Source organism: Lycium barbarum, chromosome 1 (genome assembly GCF_019175385.1).
Source record: "Lycium barbarum isolate Lr01 chromosome 1, ASM1917538v2, whole genome shotgun sequence".
In the NCBI taxonomy this organism is placed as follows: Eukaryota; Viridiplantae; Streptophyta; class Magnoliopsida; order Solanales; family Solanaceae; genus Lycium; species Lycium barbarum.
The window spans coordinates 6,378,767-6,404,974 of record NC_083337.1 but is presented as its reverse complement, the minus strand read 5'-3'; the positions used below and the strand labels follow the sequence as shown (position 1 = coordinate 6,404,974).

At 34.5% G+C, this 26,208-nt stretch overlaps 2 protein-coding genes across 2 annotated transcripts; one reads left to right on the top strand and one right to left on the bottom strand.

The window, feature by feature from the left end:
• The first annotated feature begins 2,314 nt into the window (after nt 1-2,314).
• On the top strand, nt 2,315-2,755 carry LOC132608954 (uncharacterized). Its single transcript, XM_060322778.1, has one exon. It carries the CDS (start codon nt 2,315-2,317, stop codon nt 2,753-2,755), a length of 441 nt encoding a protein of 146 aa, XP_060178761.1.
• A 6,960-nt stretch (nt 2,756-9,715) lies between these two features.
• LOC132630655 (indole-3-acetic acid-amido synthetase GH3.10-like) lies at nt 9,716-15,198 on the bottom strand. Its single transcript, XM_060346214.1, has 5 exons — nt 14,747-15,198; nt 13,832-13,933; nt 13,356-13,747; nt 11,394-11,849; nt 9,716-10,396 (listed from the first exon to the last, which is right to left on the bottom strand). The coding sequence occupies exons 1-5, from the start codon at nt 15,058-15,060 to the stop codon at nt 9,861-9,863; spliced, it is 1,800 nt and encodes a 599-aa protein (XP_060202197.1). The 5' UTR covers nt 15,061-15,198; the 3' UTR covers nt 9,716-9,860.
• Between the last annotated feature and the right edge of the window lie 11,010 nt (nt 15,199-26,208).

The following is a 26,208-nucleotide window of genomic DNA, read 5'->3' as shown; positions in this document are numbered from 1 at the left end:
CGGAAAATGAAGCTAAAAGCCTAAGTTGGGGGTAATAAGTAAAAGATAAGGAAAATGAGGTCAAAGGCCTGTTGGGGGTGATCGCGAATATTAAGGGGCATAATTCAGCGTGGATATATATATATATATATATATATATATATATATATATGTATATACAAAAAAAAATTATAGATATATAGGTATATAAGCTCTAAATAAATCCACGCTGAAGATAGAGGGTCGGAAATGATAGGAAGAATGGTGAATGAAGTCAAAAAGAAGTGTCGAGGAGGGTGAGTCCCCGATATCCAAATATTCATCCTACCCGTCCCTAAGCCAATGTTACAAGCCCAAAAAGTCCTAATGTGATCACAATCAAATTGTTCAAAGTTGAAGGCATGGAAAATAAAGGCAAGCCTATGGTATGTGCACGCATGGTATGCAAATTTCTTTGTGAGTGTGCGTGTTCTTCTGTCTCTTTAGCCTTTTGTCCCATTTATGTTGAAAATGTGTGTTGGGACATTCGTCTATGTGAGGGCGTAAGAATTGTAGGTTTCAAAGTAACTGGCTTTCCGGAAGTTGAAATTCATGTGCATAGAGACCCCCGTACTATGATTGTGTCATTAATTGAGGTTGCATAGTGAATTGAGATTTTTCTGAAATGTGCGTCTTGTGTCACAAATAGGAGATGGATAAGAGCCTTAATATTTTTCTTGGATTGAAGAGTCCGTGCTAGAAACACATGCCAAAACCACCGTAGTCATTCTTATTTTGCTAAAATGTCGTGTGTTAGTAGTGAATCTTATTGTAGTTGCATGAGGACAAGCAAAAGCTTAAGTTGGGGGTGTTGATGTGCCGTGAATTTCGGCACATTTTTTGCCTTTGTAACTAGAAGTGTTGCTTGTTTTTAAGTGTTTTTACATTGTTTCTTATGTTATTTTTGTGTTTTATAGGGTTGGTTAACTAAGAATCGGAAATGAGATGAAATGCTGAAAAACGGACAAATTGGAGCTAAATGACGGTCCGTAACTCATGTTACGGACCGTCAGTGGATTCGTAACTCATGTTACGGTCCGTAACATTGAACCGTAACAGGAGCCAAATTTCCAGAAAGTTTTCATGGAAACATCAGTGTTACGATGTCGTGTTACGTTCCGTAACTCATGTTACGGTCCGTAACATCTCACCGTAACATCAACCAAAATTCCAGAGAGTTGCCAAGTAATTGTCACAAGTTACGCTTCAGAAGGATGGACCGTAACACAGGTTACGGTCCATCGCATGGTGGCCGTAACAACAAGTGGACAAATGACGAAATGAAGGACGGACCGTAACCTGAGTTATGGTCCGTAACGATGCAGCGTAAGGGCATTTTTGTCCAGAAACTTGGCGCGATTTTTTGCTCTATAAATACTTAATGTAGGGTTTTAATTCAGCAGCCAGATATATTTTTGAGAGCATAAACTCTAGGTTTTTCATATTAGAAGTTTTTGGAGCATTTAAAGTAAACTACTTCACTTCCATTCCACCTTGTAATTGCATTGTAAGTATATTATGTCAAATTTTAAGCTTTCTTTGCTAGTCAAGATTATGAGTAGCTAATTTTAAAGCTAAGGTTGTGAGTCCCATGATGGTTATTATGTGAATGGGTTTCTATTATTGATATATGCATAATGGTTGTTGGTATTCATTCAGTTTTTGTGATTTAGCATTGGGTGATGATTGCAAGCATTATTCTAAGCCATTATATTAACTTTTCTTGGGAAAGAAAGTTAGTATTGGTAAGATTGAATGACAATGACTCGAGGCGTTAACCCTCGTTTAATAGACTAACTTAGGGATGAGAACAAGTCTAAATTGACATTTTTGGTCATTCTTCGATTGCAACTCTTTTACATTCGGAAGAATCATAAAGAGGAAATACGACTTAACTGTTGGAAAACATTAAAAAGTTCTTAAGAGACCAAGTGCATATTCATAGAACAACCATTAGAAGTATATCACATTGAAACCTGAAGCATAATATCTAATCAAATTTGGGGAACACAATCTTAGTCTCTATTTCACATTAAATACAATTTCAGTCAAAATACTTAATTACATTATTCAACAACTATTTCAAACTATCAGGAATAGGATTAAAGCTTTTAAAGTCTAGTATCGCATACGATTGGTAATCTTTTCTCTCCATATTCCCTGTGGGATTCGACCCCAACCTTGTTGGGTTACTATATTTGACAACGTCCGCTTTACATCATTAATAGGTGTAATTTGAGCGTATCATAGATACAAGCCGATAATTAAGATGCTTGAAACTATAAGGGTGAAAGTAATGAATCAGTTAAGAACTCATGAAGAGAAGGTGAGTTCATGGAGACATGAGTACAGTCTTAACTGCTTAGAATTGTATTATGACTTCCTCAAAATTGCTCAATTCTATGTGGTGGAAGCCAACGGTGATGATGGTTTTGAAGTTCCAGTGGGGCAGGACAAGTACATTGTGAAGTTGGAGATGAGAAGGTGTACATGTAGGATGTGGGACATCTTTGGGATCCCATGTACCCATGGAATAAGGGCACTGCAGTATTTGAAGAGAGACCCTTTAAGGGAGATACACTGGTGGTACACCAAAAAGGCTTATCTACTGACTTATCACCACAAGATACAGCCAGTTCCTAGTGAGAAATTCTGGACAGTTGATCCAGCTCATGCAATGTATCCACCAAATATGATGAGTCAAGTAGGCAGGCCTAGAGTCAAGAGAATTAGATAAAAAAAAAATGAAGCTAGTAAGAGGCAAGGTAAGTGGAGCTTGTCCAGGAAAGAAAGGATTACGACTTATAGAACTTGTGGAGAACTCAAGTGTCTCACACTACTAAAAAACTGCCAACAATCGACGGACAAAAAACAAACGCACTGCGTCGGTTTAAAAAACCGATGGAAAACCGACTCCCTGCGTCGGTTTTTTACATTTCTAATTTTTTTAATTATTTTAATTAGAAAACCGACGGACGATGTCGGTTTTTTTGGCAGAATTTTGAAAATATATATCCGCCAAAAAACAACCGACGTCCCACGTCGGTTTTATTAAAAAAAAAATTAATATAAAACCGACGGACGACGTCGGTTTTATTTTTAAAAATATTTTAAATAATATGCAATTCAATTTGTTTTTTAAAAAAATAATAAACATTTTTTTTAGGAAATCGACGGACAGGGTCGGTTTCCTTTTTTTTTTTAAATTATTTTTGGGTCAAATCTGGTCAAACGTGCGGGAAAAACCGACGGACATGGTCGGTTTTGTCCGTCGGTTTTTCTTTAAAAACATTCCAGACGGGTTTTCATACCCATTTCTTCTCCTCTTCCCAATTAAACTCCCATTCCCCTCAAACCCTAGCTACCCGCCGCCCCCCTCCCCTCCGCCCAGCCCCGCCGCCTGCGCAGCCCGTCCCCACTAACCCCAGATCCGTTTTGAAGTTAATTAATTGAGGTTAGTTTCTCTTAAAGTAGGGCTTTTAAAATTCTTTCAATTTTAGTTTTATTTGTAGATTTTAGGCCTAATGCTAATCTATTTAGCTTTGTTAAACATCATTTGCAATGCTATTAATGTTGAATTTGTGAAAAAAATGTAAACTTTATTTGACTAGTTTAGTTGTCATTTTTTTTTTTTGGCTTGAGATTGTGCTATATTTCATGTTCTTTGTCAATGTATTTGTGTTAGCTTAGTTATCATTCTTTGTAATATTATTGATGTTGTATATGTGCAAAAATGTATACTTTAATTATTTGACTAGTTTTTTTTTTTTGTTAGATTGTGCTTTTTGTTAGAATTCCATAAGTTATTAGAATTGTTATTGATCATTCCAAATTAGAATTGGTTGAGATTGTGCTTTTCAAAGTTAGAATTGTTAAGTTATAGTATTTCTATTACCTCAATACTAAAATGTAGATTTTATTTCTCTAGATTTACTTTTCAATTTTAGAATTGGTTGGAATTGTGCTTTTCAAAGTTAGAATTATTAAGTTATGTTAGAATTATTAAGTTATAATATTTCTATAACCTCAAAACTAAAATGTAGACTTTATTTGACTAGATTTACTTTTCAATTTTTATAATTAAAGTTAGAATCCATAAGTTATTAAAGTTAGAATTGTTATTGAGAATTCAAAGTTAGAATTGGTTGGGATTGTGCTTTTCAAAATTATATTAAAGTTAGAATTGATAAATTATTAAAGTTAGAATTGTTATTGAGAATTCAAAGTTAGAAGTGGTTGGGATTGTGTTTTCTTAACTTAAATTTTAAGTTAGAATTCTTAAGTTATAATATATTTCTATAACCTCAATAATTTGTGGGTATATTTTTGTAGATGGATCGTATGTGTATGTATAATATGAATAATAGTAATCGTGTGAGTGTACATGATGAATTTGTTGAAGGTGTTGATGGGTTTATCACACATTTAATGACACTTCACCCTTTTCAAAATGAAGGGATAATTAGGTGTCCTTGTTCTCATTGCCGGTGTATGAAGTATTTGAAATTAGAAGCGGTTAGGGTTCATTTATATAGTCGTGGGTTTAAGCAGAAATATTATGTTTGGACTGATCATGGAGAGACTGATGGGGTCAATGTTATATTTTACAATATCGTTGTCGGTGAAAGTAGTGTGTCAGGAATATAGTAATGTCAAATATGATAGAGTTAATGATATGGTTAATGATGCTTTTGGCGTACAGTCTGGGTTTGAACCTGAGCAAAATTTTGAGGAACCTCCTAATGAAGAAGCAATGCGCTTCTATCAAGAATTAGAACAGGCTAGTCGTCCACTTTAGGTAGGGAGTCAGCATTCTAAGTTGTATGTTGCAGTTAGAATGATTAACATCAAATCAGATTGGACTGTTGCTGAAGCTGTTATGGACTCAATGATTAAGCTTGTAGGGGAACTAGTTAGTCTGGAATTCAACATACCTAAGAGTTACTATGAAGTAAAGAGATTGTGTTAAAACTAGTTAATGGTACTTTTGGTTGGACATTTAAATATTTCTGAACTTTGAAGGTCTATTTAGATCGTATTTGATGTGTTTAGATAGTGTTTGATGTGTTTTATTATTACTTAGGGTGATTTTATGTGTTGTAGCTCTTTTAGAATTGATTTGGAGCATTTTAATGCTAGTTTTGAGCTGCTTTTGGTACTGGTTTCTGTGCAGGTGTGGCTGCAAAAAATGCAGGAATTGAATGCAGGAAATTTTCCAGAAAACCGACGAAAAACCGACGCAGTCCGTCGGTTTTCTGGAAATTAATTTTGGAAATTTTCCAGAAAACCGACTCAGTCCGTCGGTTTTCTGGAAAATAATTCTGAAATTTTATGAAAAAACCGATGCACTGTGTCGGTTTTGTATTTAAAAAAAAAAAAAACCGACGTCATGCGTCGGTTTCTCCATAAAATATATATTGTTTTTATATAACATAATAAATCAGATATTAAAAAAACCGACTCAGTCCATCAATTTTTTTAATTTTTTAATTTTTTAAAATTATTGTATAAAACCCGACGGACCACGTAACCGACGCAGTCCGTCGGAAAAAACCGACGTGGTCCGTCGGTTCTCAAAAAGCGAGGCTATGTAAACCGACGAACCGTAAAGGGTCGGTTTCCCGTCGATTTCATTGAAAAAACCGACGTAGTCCGTCGGTTTTTCCCATTTTTTAAGTAGTGTTAGCCTAGTCAAGACTTTGTATTCATGCCTACTCCAATAATGAATGCTTTTCCAGACTTTGAGTTTCCATTCTTTGAAGATTATCCTGACCCAGCTTTAAGGACTTGTATCATTTCAGAGGCAGAAACTAGGTTTCAGCCAAGGCGGAATGTTCAACTGTCTTCTGGGACAAGAAAAAACTGCTTCATAGGGGATGCCATAGGTGTTAGTGAACCCACAGATCTTCCTTACTCACCAACAAAGCTCACATGGAAGGAAAATGATGCAGTGACTGGGAATCAGTTGGAGAAGAAAAGCAGGCAGCAAAGGCTTCAGAAATTAAGGCCAAGAAAGGGGAAAGGAAGTGACATTTAATTTGGTGTTATTTTGGGATGTAATTACTACTTAATGACAGTACAATATGTGTGGTTTGATGTTGTTTTGGCTATGATTTGGATGGCATGTTGTGACTTAGGTTGTGTAAGTTTTTGCAGTTACAGCATAGCATCCAAATCTCTAAGTTTGTGTATATGTCTAACTATTGACAGACTTAACTTGTCAAGTGTGTATGTTAAACTTGGTGCCATTTTGGTTAGATTTTCTTATTCTAGTGAAGATGTTTTAGTAGTTCAATTGCCTTTGTTTTTGTTCTATTATTGTGCAGTATTTCTATTGAATGTGTTCTATTATTGTACCCCGCAAAACTGTCGAGCTAAAGAGGCAAATGCCTAGGCAAAGAATGTCCAGTTTGGGATGCAAATTTTTGGTAAAAAACTGTCCAGTTTGGGACTGTATTTCTAGGCAGTTTGATGTCTATTTTGGGACAATATTTGGTTGCCAAAAATTGTCTACAACTAAGTGTTCATTCACCAATATACAACTACAGAAACTCATCTAGTTAAACCAATTTCACAACAATAGACTCCAAGTTAATATGCACGAGTAACTTGACATTAAAGATTAATGAGTTTCATTCAAAACTTAACTTCAACATGAACACTAAACGTTACACATTCAAAACCTAACTTCAACATGAACACTAAACATTACACATTAATGAGCTTCATTTTGTCTTCGTCACAAATGCAAATCCAACAATTAACGCACAGAACATTATAATGCACATCTTCATCTTCAACACTTTCTCTTCCCACTTCATAGCTTTATTAACTTCAAAGTTTTTCATGGCCTCCAAAGCTTCCACTTTTTCCTTCAAACCATCCTTTTCGATCTTCACTTGATCCAACGTCATATTCAAAGCATTGATTGACCCTTTTTGCCGCTTCAAATTCTAAGTTGGTTAATTGCAATCACCACACCATCAAGGAAATCTTCATTGTCCCGTTTCCAATAACCACATGATTTCTAATAACAATAAATGAAATTAATTAATGATTATAAATAACATAAACATACATTTCAACATCTATCCACCGAAAAAAAAAATAACTTACATCACGATTAGCACACTTATGACATTTCCTTACGGAATTTGAAGGAGTTTTTGAAGTGAATTGTCAAGGAACTAGCCCGCAATGGCAAGTCCTCGCAGACGAAACACTATTCCCAGACATTTCGTAAACACTAAAACTTGAAGAGAGTAAAATTCACCAAGTTATATAAACCCTAAAACTTAGAATCAACCAAATTAAAGAGGGCTCAACTCAGTTAAAGAAATTAAATTTAGTGAACAAAATTACCTTTTTGAGGCTTTCCCGTCGCGTTTTTGGAGATGAAAAAGCTATGGAGCTATGAAGGTGGAGCTACGGAGATGGAGAAAGGATACATTTTATTTGTTTTTGGGTTTTAATTGGGGTGGGTTAATTAGTCGGGTTATGGGTTAAACCCGTTGAACCAATTTCTTTTTTTTTTAGATGGGTCAAGCCACCCCAAGGCCTCCACGTGTCCCCTCCGTCAAACTAAGGGCAAATGTAGAACTTTACCAGCCGGTAGGGGTATGTATGACGAAAAATATAACGAGGGATTACGTTCAACAATAAAACAAAGTAGAAGGGCATATATGACCCTTTTCCGTATTTTTAACACGAGCACCATTTTAACCCTTATCTATGTTTAACGCTTGGACCGTAAAACGAAATTTCAACCAATATCAATTTTTAATTCACGCCTATTTTTACCACGGGGTTATTTCCAAGCAATACTAATGTTAACCTATTTTTAACCAAAATCTATATATTTTAACTCATACGTATTTTTAACCCATGGCAAGCACTCATATCTTTTTGAATGTGCCCCAAATTTTCATTGATGAAAATTATCCTTGTTGGTCAATGAAACTGAAGTTAGAAAGTGATTTTACAATGTGCATGCCTAATTCTCTTCCGTTTGAAAAGAAAAGTTACACAATTGCTTCCGATCAACGAAACATAAAAATTATTACTAGAAAATACTTTAAGCATGTGATAGAAAAAAGGCAAGAAAAATGAGTTCACGACGAAAGAAGAAGAAAAAGAAATCATATTACAAAAGAGTAGTTTCAAAAGAATGAACAAGTACAAATCACCAAAGTAAAAATTGAGGAGGAGCAACATTTTAGTAGATTGCAACAAAAGCAATGAGGAGAGTTTGATGTTGCATTTGTTACTGTTATAATTTTCTAGAATAACTAATTAGTTGTTTAGTTGTTTAGTTGTTGGAGGAGTTTAATAATTGATTTAATAGAATATTCAGTTTCTTAATTTTATTAAGAGTCAAATACTTTAGCTATGTTACTTTATATATGTGGCCATATAAAGTCCTATTATTAATGAAATTTACAAAATACAGATTTTTATCCATATTTTCCACCTTTCTCTTTGCATCTCTCACCGCAAAATATAACATCTTCAATTTATGAGCTCTTGTATACATACTCCTACTTCTTTAGAGTTAAAGACGTACAAGTGCAAGTATCTAGAAGCACACGTTGATTTTTAGTGTGATTGTTGTTTGATCCCGTGAAATGTTGTTTGATCCCGTGACCTTTGAGTTAGCTAATGAATGGGAAATGAATGATTTTGTCCAACATAAGAAGAACGAAATAAATTTACTGGATATAAATAGAAAAACACTTCTACTCTATCTTAAAGAGTTAGGAAGGTGGCAAGCTCTCTTGCCGTCGTGGCTCGGCTTTGGCTTCAGCTTCGACTTGCTTCGGCTTTGTTTTTTTACCGTTATTTCTTTTCCTCTTTCGATTAATTTTTGTGCCGTTTTTTAAATAAAGGTAACAATATAATTTTCATTTATTTTCTCGTGCCTTTTTTCGTAAAGGCAATTGTTTTTCGAAAAAAATACTCTTGCCCTCTTCTTCAGCATTATTTTCGAACAAAAGTAAGTGTCAAGTGTGATTTGCTCTGTTCTTTGAGTTCAGTGAAGTTCTATAATTTGAAGTGCCGCTATTGCAAAATTGCATTCTTTTATGTCCCGGAAGAAATTAATAAAACTTTGAGCAATAATGAGGGGATTAAATTTCTTAAGGACAAACAATGTAATATGTGCGCTCAGAATTAATTTAACGTTAATGTTTAATTCAGTCTAGCAATACTGATTTTGCTTTAATAATTCTGGTACAAATTAAAAAGACACAACAAGATGTACTCCCTTTGTTTCATTTTATATGACATCTTCTTTTTAGTCTATTTAGGGAAATGACGCATTTTTATAATTTGATTGTTTTAATTTTAAATTGTGTGTTCTACTCCTAATGACATTCTTTTATAGTTATAAGAATATCATAGTATATTTAAATCACAAGGTCAAGAGATACTTTTGATATGTGTTGAAAGCCTTTTTTTTCTACTCCCTTCGTCTCAGTTTATGTAAAGGTAAAATGACTAGACACAGAGTTTAAGAAAAAAAAAAGATTTCTGAATTTTGTAGTCGAAAGCAAGCCATACAAAATTTTGTTGGTCGGAAATCACCTCATTAAGAGTAAAATGGGAGGTTTAAAGTTAAATTGTTATTAACTAAAAGATATATCATTCTTTTCTGGACTAATTAAAAAGGAAAGAGAGTCACATAAATAGGCAAACGGAGTAATGATAATATTCAAAAGTAAAAATATTATTGATGCCTTTATGAATATTACTTTGATTCACTTGTACACTCCACGTGTTAATTACTTGTCATGTTGAAAACTAGGAGCTATAGATTTCATGTTCAATTATATTAAAACTTTCTATCACTCATAGGCTGTGCTATGAAACCTCTTAATGGTACATACATTAAGGATTCTTAATAGAACTTGGTTGCTAGTGCATCTAGGAGTCTTAAACTGGCTCATTGCTGCTCCATTTCCAATAAAATGCTCCAAAATCTTCTTAAAAGTACCTCTCTCCACAATGCAAAGTTCCAATGGTCCAATTGAATTGGTCTTTCTTGACACAACATATCCATGATCCACAAAAGAAGCATCCATTTCCCTGCAACACTCTCCAAGGACTTTTTCTTCAACATCTCCTTTGATTTCCCAATAGATCACATAGTGGCCTGGTCTTTTTGCTACATTTGCATGGCTTGTGAAATCCACTAGCTCAGCCCTTGACTTGCTTAGTATTTGTGAACCTTTCTCCACCACTAACTGAAGGTCTTGCTCGGTGTTCTTATCGATATTAACTGTCAGTATTAGCTTTCTCCTGCATATAAAGTTGAGTTTGGGGGTCTTCTTGTGAAAACCGGCCACTTCTACTACATCCCCTAATCTATACCGATAAAGACCTGCAAACAACGGTTCAATCAGTCAAAAATGAAAGAATTTAACTTATATAAACTAATAAATGATATAAGTTGTACACAATTAATATATTTTAACCTGTTGTAGCAAATTTCTTGTCTTATTTTTCTGGTCAGTTAATTATCGATTATCTTTTTGTCATGCCCTTGTATGTAAAAGTTCTTTTACTGACAGTTTAGAGAAGTAACTCGAAGAAAGACATTGCAAGTAGACAAAATATTTTTTTTTTAAAAGGAGAAAAAAACTAATTTAGTCCAAATGCCATAAGAATTATTCAATTTGTTTTTGGAAAAAAAAATTAGTGTTTTGGCCATGAAAATTTCAAATACAACTTCAAGTTGTATTTGGAATTTGAAAAACAACCAAAAGTTGTTTTTCACAACCAAAACCTTGTTTAAAGAGTACATTTCAACAACAAAAAATTATTTGCAAAAATTATGACCAAACACAACTCCAAGTCCAAAATTCCTATGGCCAAACGCCTACTTAAAGTCTAAAGCCATTTAATTTGGTAGAGCATAAACTTATTATGGATGCCATGGTCCCCGAGTTTTTATCTCATCGATTTGCAATATGAAAAGGACAAAATTTCCCTGCTCTTGAAATCTCAGACACACCAAGTTTATATTTAACAGGATGATAGATCTCACTTTTGATAGGTCAACTAAAAATATCTATGAACAGTAAATACTTATGTGGGCCCTTAACATAAGGCTGGTAAGTAGAGATATAATTACATGACAATGACATGTAAAAAGGAAATATATACATAAACATATATGGAGATTGTGATGGGATCGATAGGATCCTTCACCTTTAATTAGAGGTTTTCAGTTCGAGTTTTTGACATGAAAAAAATTCTATTAGGGAGTACTTTCCCCGGCTTTATTATACGTGACGTGAATTTGGATTAGTCAAAATAGATATTAGACACCAAGTGATTAAACAAAATTAAAAAAGTATAAATTGATATTTTGTTACCTGTGAAAGTGGTGATGACAATCTCATACTCTTGTCCAATCTTGACTTGAGATAAGGGAACAGGGTCATCTTCTATGAAATCATCAGTGGCTAGAAGATTGGCATCTTTGCGGTTATTATTATAACTTTGTGACTTACTTCTATGGAGTGGTATGAATTCAAAGTAAGAGAAAGTGGGTATCACTGCAAAAGTAACTTTCTCTGGCGGAGATGAAGGTTCCACATTCACTCCAATCCAACTCTCTGTGGACCCATAATCAGCACTCACTAAAGGCAACTCCCCAGCATAATGCCTCAATTTATTTAAGTATGGTTGCATTGAGCCAGTCATTATTGAGTAAACATACTTAGCATTTGGCCATAATCTTGGGATTATGCTAAACCAATCTGCCTTTTCTACTTTCTCACAGATTGATTCAATTCTTGATGCCAACTCTGGATTTGGCAAAGTGATACCTGTTGAAAACATAATGAAGTAATTAAAAGCGTAGAATTTTCAGTGCTAAGCCAAAGAAAAAAACCGTGGACATGTGCGGCGGAGGTGTGTTAAAGACACAATGATATAATTTAAAAAGTGCTCTCCATAAAAGTTTGGCTTAATGCATATGCAGCGCCTTAAACTTTTTTTTTTTATATTTTTTTCATTTTGGCATCTCAACTAAGTGTTGCTCCTATTGAATCCCTGAACTCGTCTTCAAGTGTGTTTATTAAACCGTCTAAATCTGATTTTTATTAGAAGCAAAAAATAAATTGTGGTAATGAAGGTAAAGAATATTTTAAACGTGTGGTAAGCTATTCTTTAGGTCACGGATGTGTCGATTTCTGCTGGTTCTGCTCTTTCACTGTCAGCTTAATTAAGAGCTTACTCTTTTTTTCCCTCTCAGTTGCTGCTAGTCTTAGCTAAAAAATGGCATAATTAAATTAGAATATGTATTAGCATGTTGCTATATTGAAGATAGTATACAATGTAAGTCAGATTGTGTTTGATAGACATACTTGGGGACGAGTTCAGGGGTTCAATAGGAAACACTTAGTTGAGGTGCCAAAATGGGAAAAAAGGACAAGTTCAGGGTGCTGCATATGCATTAAGCCTAAAAGTTTTAACTTTTAGATAAGATGGTACTCCCTCCGGATCAAAAAAAGAGTCCACTTAGCCTTTTTTTCTTGGATAAAAAAAAGAGTCCACGTAGCAAATCAAGAAAGAATTAACCTTGTTTTTTCATATTTGCCCCTATTAAGTGTTATATGATCAAATCTCAATGCCTATTTAATTAAGAGTAGTTTAGTCAAATTATCTATTTTTGTCTAGGAGTTAGTATTTTCTTAAGGGGTATGCAAATGACTAAATGGACTCTTTTTTTGATCCGGAGAAAGTAATATACTTCACTACTTATATCAAAGCAGACAGAGGGTCTTATATTCAAGTCTCACCATCATTCATTATTTTAAAAGAAAAATATACACGTGTTCGGCCAAAGAAAGAGGAATCTAGCACATGAAGAGGGCATGTTGAAGACAATAAAGTACCGTAATTAAATATGTACCCTCGCGAAAAGTTTAAACTTTTAGACGAGATGTTAGACAAAAGATCTTTTATTCAAATCTCATTGTCACTCATTATTGAAAAAAAATCATGTGTTAGGCCGAAGAAAAAAGAGTCAGGCACGTGAAAGGGTGTGTTTTAAAGACATAATGAAGTTATTAAAAATGTGCTATGTCTCACAATATTATGCTTTTAGATGAGATGATATATAACACTTCGACATTAATATCGAGCAAGCAGAGCCAGAGAATCCTATCTTCAAGCCTCACCGCTGCTCATCATTTAAAAGCACTTCCACGTGGTAGGCCCAAAATAAAAAGAGTCAGGCTTACACGGAGTTAAGCACCGAAGACAGAATGAAAGTAATTAAAATGTACTCTTTCGAATAGTAAAAACTTTTAGATGAGACGGTAACATACCTAAAACGGCTTTTCGGACTTTTGTTATGTTGATTCTTGAGCTAAGGCTGCCTTCTCTAATGTCATGGCACAATTCCTTCCACAACTCTTCAAATGATCTGAATGCTTGAACTATGCTATATGCAAAAGTTGAGGTCACAAATTCAACTTCCTCACAAAAATACAAGCCAAGAAGGAGGTGACAATATGTTGATTGTTTATAATCTCCACTTGAAATGACTTCCTCAGGGCTACAAGTAAAAGACTTTGTGTGTTGCTGTTTAATCTTGAATTCTTCACTATTATAATAGTGAGTTGTGGCCGTTCCTGCTATTAGTCCTCCTCTTGTTTTGTATTGTTTGCTGCTGTATATGAATTCTAGAACTTTTCCTCCTTCTCTTATTGAATAAATCCTGTATTATCAAAACAGAGGAAATTTGTATGAAAATCTACTAAAATAGAGGAACTTTGGAATAGTTTCAAGAATTCGGCAATACCTTGATCTATAAGCTGCTGCCAACTTGAAAATTTGAAGAGTTGTTTGGGAGCTGTGATGAGTAAATGGCACAAATTTCTGTTTTCCCTCTGTGGTTCCAGAACTAAATGCAGCAAAAAGAGAAATATCAACAACTATAATTAGGCATCAATTCCGAACAAGCTGAACCGGCTATATGAATCAGCACTATCCATGTCGCTCCATTTAAAACGTGTCTTTAACTATTGTAATATAATTAAAGAAGAAACAAGCATCATTAAGAGAAATCTAAAACTAGCTAGTTGGTCTCCCTTGTATGAATCTATCATGAAAGAAACATCTCTAGCAAATATATTGTCATTTCATTACATACATGAGATCATTTTTTCCATACTATAAACTATTTCATTGTCAAAAAGGGTGCTTCTTAACTACCATTTAAAATATAAATTAAAAAAAAGAAAAAAAAAAGAGTAAACATAGAAAGAGTATAACTTCTATACTAGAGGCGGGTTCAGAATTCTGTCTCGGTAGTCCAACTATTAAGGTTTTATCACTATACCCATTGTACTTTTGAAATTACAGGTTCAAAATTTAATATCTGTTTATAGTTTAGTAATTTTTGTCAAGAGTGGTGAAGTCAAGAATTTCGCTAAGAGTATTAAAGATCTAATATATATGTGTGAAAAGTAGTTTTTCGACGTATACACACAGTATAATATTCTGTATACACAATATAATTTTTCGACGAACGATGTTCAGCTGACCACGCTTTAGTCTGTGTGGCTCCGCCAATGCGTGTTGAAAAATTATAGGTTTAGCCTAAACCATCAAACACACGGTACATCCGCCTCTGTACACACTGACAGTGCAAAAGAACTCTGCAGACTCAAAATTAGAGGGAAAAAAAATGTGGCTCAAGAAACAAGAAGTTCACCTTAAAGACAGAGTAGTGATAGGCTCTTGAGTGAGGAGAGGAGCTATTTCACCATCAGCCATTCTATGAATATAAGGCTCAAAATCTGCATGAGAAGCAAGAGGGACCATAGTAGCATAAAGTGATTCCAATGCATTTTCATCCACAATATCTTGAAGCCTAATATCTCCAAGCCATTTCTTGAGATACTCAACACCATGGTTGAGTTCAACAATCCGTCGAAGCGTCTGCCGCTGTATAGCGGCCACGTTTTCGACGGTTTCTTCAAACCAACTGACTATTTCATTGCCCTTATAATAATTTGTTGGTTCCATTTGCTAGGCTAAGAATGTTCATCAATCAACAAATATATAAACTGTTGTCTTAGTAGGTAGTGGGTAGCTTTCATTTTGTTTTCTTGTTAAAAATTGACTCCTCATTTGAAGTTGTGAGGTTGAAGTTATTTAAGAGCCAACATATATAATAACGATTTATAAATGTCCGGAGTAAAGCCTGGCCGTTGAGTCGAGTCGAGTCGAGACAAGACTGGTCTAGCAGATAATGGTGGGTGAACACTTTTCGTGGTCGTCAATATTACATTTAACTAAACCATAATACCTAAAATTTAAAAGGGCCAAATATACCCCAATATTATTAGAAAATGATTAAATATACCTCTCATTATATTTTGAGTCTAAATATAACCTTTTCATTAGACTTTGGGTTCAAATATACCCCTCTGTTATACTTTGGGTTTAAATATAACCCCTCCTTCATTAAAATTGTCCAAGGTGAACATAAGATCTGACGCGACGCTGACAATTCCATGAGGTGGAGATCACATGACATGTCACCTCACCACCCCAACTCATTTACCCATCTCTTCCTCCTTCTTCTTCCATCACTACCATCTCCTCCCCAGTGGCGAATTCAAGATTTTCATTCAGGGTGTTCGGAAAAAAGAAGAAGCTAAATATACACTGTAATTTTTTACCGAGGGTGTTCAAAAGTTAATATATGTACATAAACACAGAAAATTTACTCTATATATACATTATAATTTTTTGCCGAAGGTGTTCGCGTGAACACCCTGCCCCCAAATAGATCCGCCCCTGCTCCTCCCCTTCACAACCTTTGCCACCATTAGCACCACCATTTTCACCTTTTCACAGTTAAACAGTTGTCATCTCTAAACCAAAACAGAACACCAGCTTTCTAGATTCAAGAGGGAATTCCTTCATAAAAAAAAATATATATATATATATATATATATATATATATATCAAACCGGTTGCTAATGAGAAAAAAATCATAGAAAGAATAATCTGATATCATCCACACAAAATAAATCATTAAACTTATTTATTTTTCAAGTTGAACTCTCGCTATCAATTTACGTGGAGTTACAACAACAAAAGTCATAGTAGCAGTAACATAAATGTTGTTTCTTTTTTTTTCTTTTTCTTTTTTTGAATTTGAAATGTCAATCAGTCCACTCTGTTGACAACAGAAGCTAGCAAAATTGTACGAGTAGCTGCGAAAAGGTGGAGATGGTGGTGTGGTGGTGTTGGTGGTGGAAAAAGTTGTGAAGGGGGAGGAAATGGTAGTGATGGAGGAAGAAGGGGAAGAGAGGGGTAAATGGGTTGGGGTGGTGAGTAGAGCTGTTCAAAACCGAACCGTAACCGAAAATCCAACCGCAAAATAGGTTTATCGGCTTATTGGTATGAGGTTATCGGGTTAATAGTTGGAGAACGGATTGAAATTTTATAATTAACGGCTTAACGGTGCGGGGTACGGATTACTCGATTTCCTTATTGGGTAAATCGTTAACCCGTTAAGAATGATCAACACTTTTAAAATCTCTAGCTCTAGGTGAGGGACTCATGGTGCAATAAAAAGGTTTGCGGTTCTCTCTGCTGAGTTTGAAAGACTTGCACTTGATTACATATTTCTATGTCCCATTAATTTCCATAATATTTGAATCACATCCTGAGATGGTTTCTTTCTTATGTGAATTTCCTTTTTTAAGGTAAATTATAAACTTTGTTGTTAGTTGTCTCACAATGACAATCCTTTCTGGCTCATTTTTTCCCCTTGCAGTTGTTCTTTCCCATCCTTAATCTGTTGAAATTTCTTCCATTAAGCTAGGTTTAAATCACCGCTTGCCTTTTTTGTTTTTAATTGACTTTGTTGATTAACGAATAAGCCAACCGATAACCGTTAAATCCAAACCGAACCAACCGCTATCTTATAGGTTGGTTAATGGATTGGTATATTTAAAAACCGATAACCGATAAGCCGAACCGTTAAGTGCTAATATCCAACCGAACCGCCCGATAAGCACCCCTAGTGGTGAGGTGGCATGTCATGTGATGTCCACCTCACCGAGTTGTCAGCGTCACGTCAGATCTTATGTCCACTTTGGATAATTTTAACGGAGGAGGAGTATATTTAAATTCAAAGTATAATAGAGGGGTATATTTAGACCCAAAGTATAACGGAAAGGATATATTTGGACTCAAAGTATAACGAGGGCTATATTTAACCCTTTTCTAATAGTACAGGGGTATATTTGACCCTTTTCCGTTTCTATAATCGTTACCCCCTCATACAATAACTGGTCTTAATCACTCCCGTGTACTTGGTTCTATAATCGTTACCCCCTCAAAGGAAAAATGGAAAAATTGGTAGTTGTATTTTAATGGAGGAATAAAGAAAATAAAGAAATATCCGTTGGAATGACTAAATATAAAAGAAAATGGTATGTTTGATTATTTTTTTACACATCAAATTAATATGATCTTATAGCTATTTTACACTCTCACATGCCAAAGGTCATTTGAAATCACTTCGATTATAGAAAAGCCAAGTACAGAAAGGGTGATTATGACCTGATATTGTTTGAGGGTGTTAGGATTATAGAAAAACCAAGTATAAAAGAATAATTAGGACCATGTATAGTTTAAAGGAAGTTTTGGGAAAAGGGTCAAATATACCTCTGTACTTTTAGAAAAGGGTTAAATATACCCCTCGTTATACTTTGAGTCCAAATATACCCTTTCCGTTATACTTTGAGTCTAAATATACCCCTCTGTTATACTTTGAATTTAAATATACCCCTCCTCCGTTAAAATTGTCCAAGGTGGACATAAGATCTGACGTGACGCTAACAACTAGGTGAAGTGGGCATCACATGACATGTCACCTCACCACTCCCAACCCATTTACCCCTCTCTTCCCCTTCTTCTTCCATCACTACCATTTCCTCACCCTTCACAACCTTTTCCACCATAAACACCACCGCACCACTACCTCACCTTTTCACAGCTTCTCGTACAATTTTGCTAGCTTATGTTACTGCTACTACGACGTTTGTTGCTGTAACTCCACGTAAATTGATAGCTAGAGTTCAACTTGAAAAATAAATAAGTTTAATGATTTATTTTTTGTGGATGATATCAGATTATTCTTTTTATTTTTTTTTCTCATTAGCAACCAGTTTGATATGTTTTTTTTGTTTTGATGAAGGAATTCCCTCTTGAATCTAGAAAGCTGGTGTTCTGTTTTGATTTAAAGATTGTTTAGCTATGAAAAGGTGGAAATGGTGGTGTGGTGGTGGTAATGGTGGCAGAGGTTGTGAGGGAGGAGGAGATGGTAGTGATGGAAGAAGAAGGGGGAAGAGAAGGGTAAATGGGTTGGGGTGGTGAGGTGACATGCCATGTGATGTCCACCTCACCGAATTGTCAGCGTCACGTTAGATTTTATGTCCACCTTGGATAATTTTAACGGAGGTGGAGTATATTTAAACCCAAAGTATAACAGAGAGGTATATTTGGACCCAAAGTATAACGGAAAAGGGAGCCCGGAGCCTAAAGGGTATAAAAATACACGGTATTTACCAAAAGGAAATGTCCAAAAATTAATATACCAAAAGGGGTATATCGTGGGCTGATCCACGATATACCCCAAAAACAAATTCATCTGTCAGCAAGTCAACGAAAAAAAAAAAAAAGTGTATAACGTGGACTGATCCACGTTATACAATATAAATTGTATAACGTGGATCAGTCCACGTTATATAATTATAACTTGTATAACGTGGACTGATCCACGTTATACAATTTATATTGTATAACGTGGATCAGTCCACGTTATACAAGTTATATTGTTAACGTGGACTGATCCGAATTCTTACTCACTCATTCTGCCCTAAAATTTTTCATTCTCTTCCATTCTCTTCCGCCGCTTCCTCCATTGCAAATACTTACAGAACCTCTACCTCTCCATCTCCTTCTCCTTTTCCTTCTCCTCCATTTATTTTCTTTTTAAACCCTACATTACAATCTAATTTTTGGAGCAACTTCTTCATCTTTATCTTTTATTACTATTTAAATTAAGGTATTTTTTCTAACTCATATAATATTGTATATTTATAATAGATGTAGATGTGTTTGTCTTATATATCTTAATTGTTATTTTTTATTTGTGTTATTTTAATACGTTTGTGTTATTTGTGTTATTTTAATTTGAACTTAAAATATGATTGTTAGAAGCATTATTATATAAAAGGTCCGATTTGTTTAGTAGCACTTTTGAAGAAATTTGTTGTTATGTTGCTATTATTTTTGTGGATTGTTATATAAAAGATCTGAATAACTAAACAATATATTTTGTTATGAATTGTTATGTTGCTGTTATTTTTGTTATTTTTGTGGATATTTGTAAAACGTGGACTGATCCACGTTATACAAAATGTATTGTATAACGTGGATCAGTCCACGTTTTACAATATATAATTGTGAAACGTGGACTGTTCCACGTTATTCAATATATTTTGTTATGGATTGTTATACAATATATTTCATTGTACCTTTAATGTGATATTTATATAGCCAGAAAAGTGAAACTTAATTGATGCCTCAGTAGGCCAAAAAAAAAATACTTAAAATGTCATGATAATGCTTTATTATATGGGACCTAAGTCTAAGTGGGTGGACAATATTTTGTCTATACCTTATAGGTATTAATGTGATCCACTATCAGTGGTTTCTAAATAAGGCGTATGGAAGTTGGCTTTATCTAGCCAGTGCATATTTGTTCTGCTAAAATTGGAATAATATATATTTTTTTAATCGTGAGTTACTCCAAATAGCTTGATCTGGACTTCATTTTTTTTTTTTTATATAAGGTATGGAGTTTTCACGGGTATGCGTACATCCGGGGCCAGAAGTGTACGATGTGTTAACACTCCAGGAGAAGCATCGATCAGAGGCTGTGTGGGATGGTTCCTTGAGAGGACCGACCGGATGCCTGTTTCCTCGCCGCGTGGATACCGAATTTTGGAAGCACGTGAGGCGCCATCCTTTTCATCCTCGCATCCTTGACTACTTTGGCCTGTGTGGATTTAGGGTAGTACTTTGGCCGCGCGCTGTTGAAAAGAAGTTTGATGAATATTGGGAGAGGTCCCTAAAGCATATTGACATGCAGAAATACAATGCAACTGAAGGGGTCATTGAAATTCTGACATTTGCACACGAAGGTAAGGGCGGAAATATCCATAAAGTCTCTGCCGAAGGGAAAAAGTGTTCGTGTGGAAAGTGGAGAAACTACCATATGCCATGTTCACATGCAATTAAATTTTGTGATATTCGCGGAATTCAACCAAAGACCTATGTTAGCAAGTACTACAGTAGCAGGTTTTACAAGCAAACGTACAGTGAAAATTTTTCACCGTTGGGTGATGAGGCATATTGGCCACCTTCTCCCTTCAGTTTAATTGCAAACACTGAATACGAGCGAACTTCAGGAGCGCGGAGTACAACTAGAAGGAGGAATGAAATGGATATAGCTCCTGCTCGCATGGCTAGAAAGTGTAGTACGTGCAAGCAAACAGGTCACAACAAGAATCGCTGCCCCGACAGAAATCAGTAGTTGTTGTTGCTTGTTGGTTTTTATGTTTTTTCTTAACTTGTACGATTGTTGTTTCCTTATGTACTCTTCCAAAAATATATAACATGTCTTGTGCCGTTTAATAGTTAGTATGTAATTTAACATTTACTACTCAGTTAATGTGTGACGTTTATTTAACTTATATTTTATTTTTTATTTCTGTTCGCATATATAACACATTTAATTATTGCATGTGTTAAAATATTTACTTGAGTTAATCATGCTTTAAAAATTAAAAAAATCAATAAATTTTTTTAGGGCAGAATGAGTGAGTAAGAATTCGGATCAGTCCACGTTAATAATATAACTTGTATAACGTGGACTGATCCACGTTATACAATATAAATTGTATAACGTGGATCAGTCCACGTTATACAATTAATTTTTATTTTTCGTTGACTTGCTGACAGATGAAAAAAATGTTTGGGATATATCGTGGATCAGCCCACGATATACCCCTTTTGGTATATAAAATTTTGGGCATTCCCTTTTGATAAATACCGTGTATTTTTATACCTTTTAGGCTCCGGACTCATTAAAAGGTATATTTAGACTCAAAGTATAACGAGGGGTATATTTAATCCTTTTCTATTAGTACAGGAGTGTATTTGACCCTTTAAAAGTCAAGTTGAGAGGGTAACTAGGAGCAAGTATAGTTTAAAAAAGATGTTAATAAAACGCGTCAAGTTTAGGAGGAGCTTAAAATTACATATGTAATTTCATAAAAGAGTAGAGTATTTTTTAACCGTAAAGAACAATTAGGATTCAATTGGTTGAAGGAGAGATATTCGTAACCCCAATATTAACGTTAACGGCAAAAAAAAAATTGAATTTTTCTCAACCTATCTTTCCTGACTAAACTGAAATTTAACTTGTTTCCTCACCTTTCTCTACTTCAAAAACTGATAATATATGCTATTCAGCAACAAATTCATTATAGCCTAATGCTTAACTTTTAAGAATTAGGCTGTTAACGAAGTCAATAGTCAGGAGATATTTGGTTAGAGTTTAAACTAATTTTTATAGTTTCCTTGTTTATATCAAGATTCAAAGCTTTTCACCAAACTATTTTTCGTTGTTTTAACTAAAAAGCTACATACAATTTGAAAAAGCAACTATTACAAAATATGGTTTGTATAAATCAAGAAAAGAAAATCTTAAGAGAATGAAAAAATCATAATTAAGTTTGGATCAAATTTGCCCTTAAACTTTGCAAATGGTCTAATTTTGCCCATTAACTGTAGTTATTAGCCTGTTAGGGCGAACTCAAACACTATGTTAACGACAACAGTAGGAACGAAACATTTTTAACGGAGAGCAAAATTATTCTTTTTTACTTAGTCCAAGGGCAGTTTCGATCATTTTCTGTTTTTATTATTGCTCCATATGTTTCAATCTATTTGTCCTACTTTTCTTTTTAGTCAGTTTAAAAAAGAATGTTTCTTTTTTTTTTCCGAAACTTATTGAGACCGAATGTGACCAAACCAGTTGGTGCGGACACGTCGGTGTGTCGGTAAAACCTTAGGTCGGTAGGAACCCTATTCTAGTATAATTGTAGTACTAGTTATTTATGGTGAATTTGTAATTATGGTAAAATAGGATTTTAGTTCTTTTAGAATAGGGTTATCTTATTCGACTAGGGTAAGGAGAAACCTTACTTGTATATAAGGAGGTCATTATGATGAATGAAAGATAGAAAGAATATTCCCATTATTCTGTCTCTCTAAATTTTCGTCCCTGTCTTGAATTTAACATGGTTGTTATACCCCATTTTAAACGTATCAAAGCGGAATACAACATATTGGGGATTCCTAATTATTTAATTTAAGGAGTCGCCACCTAATTATTTTAACGGTGAATTAGGACACCTAATTATTAACTAAATATTGCTAAACTAAACTCCAATTAATAGTCTACTTAACTTAATGATTCTAGGTAAGTGTTCTTAGTTATCCTAAAGGGAAGGGGTAAGGCATCATTTAAGATCCACTTAAAATGCGCTTAACCGGTTAAACTTAGGTTATTTAATTAAAACTAGAAAAATACAAATATAGCATTTTAAATGTTTAGGAAAATAACTTTTAAATATTATCAAGATTACAAATGGAGAATATAAGGCTGCTATTTAAATTAAATAAGATAGTAATTTGTAGAAAAGACTTTAGTTATAAGTTAAACTAAAGAAAACGTGGGATCGTGCAAGGTTTTTATGAACATTTGAAATAATTCAATGGTTAGGTATCAATTGATTTTAACGACTTAGAAATATATTGAATGACCAGATAAGATAGATGAATAGCTAATGTAAATTTTGAAAAAAATAACTTTATAAGCAGACTCTTTTCTCGGTTAAATTAGTCACTTGTCAAAAAATGAAAGTCTTGAAACGTTGAAAAAAAAAAAAGCTTACTTTTTCTTTCAAAGATGCACTAAAATACTTCGTGAAATGAACTAAAATATTTTCGTTATTATAACGTTCCAATTAGCTTATCCGATTAAGTTCTCTTAGAGTCATAAAATGAACCAAAATATTTTCGTTATTATACCAAAATAATGTCCCAATTAGCCCCACTATATTAGGTATTCTAAGGTAGCTAAATAATCACATACGAACACAAATAAATCAAGCAAAACATAATATGTTGCTTTAAAGTGTAGCAGCCTTTCTCGTTTTCTCCCCCCTTCATATTGCTTCGGCCCTGGTTGTTTTCCAAGGGGAGAAAGAGCGACCCGAATAGGGAGATTTTATCTCGATCGTCACTGGAATTGTTTCAGACAAATTTAGTGAACTAGAGACACAAGGTGGAGCAATGAAGTCGTTTTGATCTAGCGGCGAAATCGAGTCTCATTTGAGACTCATCGCAACTCCGGATGCCATGCAAAAGAAGAAAAGAAAAGAATTAGAGCGGTGACATGATTCTATAATGTACAAGATTTTATGACCGACAACCAACATAATAGAGCAGTTTCAATATTCAAAACAAACAAGTGACTTATGTATACGTTATGTATATTTGAGTATACTTCGTGTATACACATTCATAAGGATGCTTAGAAGGTTAATATTGGAAAGCTTTTGCCCCCGTCTTCCCGATGTTGCACAAGTTCCAAGGGATTTCCATGAATCCCAGGCATGACTAACACCGGGGAGGGTTCAAGCTTGATCCATAATGACCAACTAATCTCCCCATAAATATATTAACTAAGGTATACTGGTCATATACGTACATATACATGACTCAAACAAGGCATATTTGCTCATACAATAACATACAGGACTCAGACAAATTGCATTTCACAATATTCAGCATAGATATAACTCAGGCAAGGCATGCTTGTGATTTTTGGGCACACACAAGACCAAGTAAAAACATGCTGCAATATACAACATATACAGGGCTTAAGCTGAATGTATTTACAACACTCTAATCAAGACTTAAGCAAGATGTATTCAACGGTATTCAAACATATACTGGACTCGGCCAAGGTATACTTGTAACATTTGGAATTCATACAAATCCTAACCAAACATATTGGCATATTCGTGCGGACACAAAACCAAGTAAGGTACACTGGCAGCATACAAAACATGTACAGATCTGAGGCAAGGCAAATCAACAACATTAAGCACTTAGGCAAGAGGTGTGTCATGCATCATTTTGGGAGAGCATAGAGCCACAACAATCAAGCAACAAGATATATAAAGTCAAGTACATTTATGCAAGCTAGAGTTGTTCATATATGGTATCTATAATTACTCTTACAAAGCTAAAACAGGGGACTACACAGAATAAGCAACCACCATGATGAGTTTAAGCAAGGGAAACCATTTGGACTTAACAACATCTTCAATAAATAGCAATTGATTGTTTGAATCATTCCAGTAAAAAATGAGGGAGAAGAAGGGTATATAAACAACAGAGCCAGTTCATTATAGTCTCTCACTAAGGTGGACTCCTGTTAATACTGAATATTATACTTAGTTGATAAACACATAACCAGGACAGACCCTTATTAACTCAAAGAAAGGTAGACAAGTGGAAAGAAAATAAAGCAAACAATGTTCCAGTTAAGAAAAAGTAAACTAGTTTTAAGTGACTGATTATTTTGACAATACAGTTCTTTAAAAACTCTGATTCATGTTAACATGTAACTATCAATTAATCTTGCCTCAGTCTAGAATCTAAAAGAGAGTAGCAAAGTTATTGAAACCAGCATACTTGAGTTGGAAACAATAAATTCTTAAACAAAAAGGGAAGGAAGAGGGTGACTTATTGATTGAAACAGAACAAGATGTAGGATGAAACAGAACAAGATGTAGGATTGAAACAGAACAAGATGCACTCAGTCCTACAAATTTGAATTAAAACAAGCCAAACCAGATCCTGAATTTATATGTTAACACAGCCTTATTCATGATTCTTTAGGTAAACGAAACAAAGTGTGTAAATGCCTCATTTTCATGAACCAAGCAGAAAGTTAAATGTCTCCACCCAAACTCTAATATATGATATTGAAAACTAAACCAAACTGACCTGATTGCCACATTTCTCATGGAACAGAACTGAAACCAAAGATGAAAAGGGAAGGAAATCTAAACTGGGCATTAGGGAACGAGGGGGAATACACTCATATAAACATTGCCTCTTCCCTATATAACTAAATCAGGCAACTCATCACACCATAAGCTACATACCAAGATTTATTGATTCAAATTAAGCGAATGACCATTACAAATTAACCTAGTAGGAAGTACACCATATGAGAAACACTTAGACTTCATTTAAACATACATAGCCAACTGACACATACATGAACCTACCACAAAATAATTATAATTAAGCTTAATCTGATTAGCCAACTTAAACTCAACTACTGCATGCTAACGTAGACGGATAACTAAAACAGAGCTAACTTATATGCTAATATACGTTAAGGCTAAATTAACCAACCAATTTATATGTTAAACATATGTGAAACTACACAAACCTAATCTAAGCAGAAACAGGCATAACATCTATTAACACTAACAACTATTAGACTAACCTAGCAGCTAACTAGCAAACATATAAAGCACATAAACACATGAAACAAACAGAAAGTATTTAATTTACTGATAAATAAATAAAAGAAGATATGTTTACCGACCTTTTTCGGGTGCAGCGAACAGGGGCTTTGAGTCTCTGATATACACTCGAACACCACAAACTCCAAGCTTGCATGCACTCAGATTCGAAATAATAGCAGGGGCAGAAAATAAAAAAGATTTAGTATTTCGATTGAATACCCAGAGATATTGAAGAAGATTAATATTTTCAAGGGAAATCGAGGCGGCTCCATAAACCTTTTTTTTTCTCAAATGACTAACGAGGCGAGTATTTATAGGAAAAGTCCTAGGGTTTGCTGGGGTGCAAAATTTTGGGTGGGATTTCTAGGTCAAATTCCATTCAAATCCCAACGTTAGGATGCTTTGGTATGTCATCGAATCAGAAAAAAAAAAAAAAAAAGGAGACAAAAACAATTAAAGCTTTGTA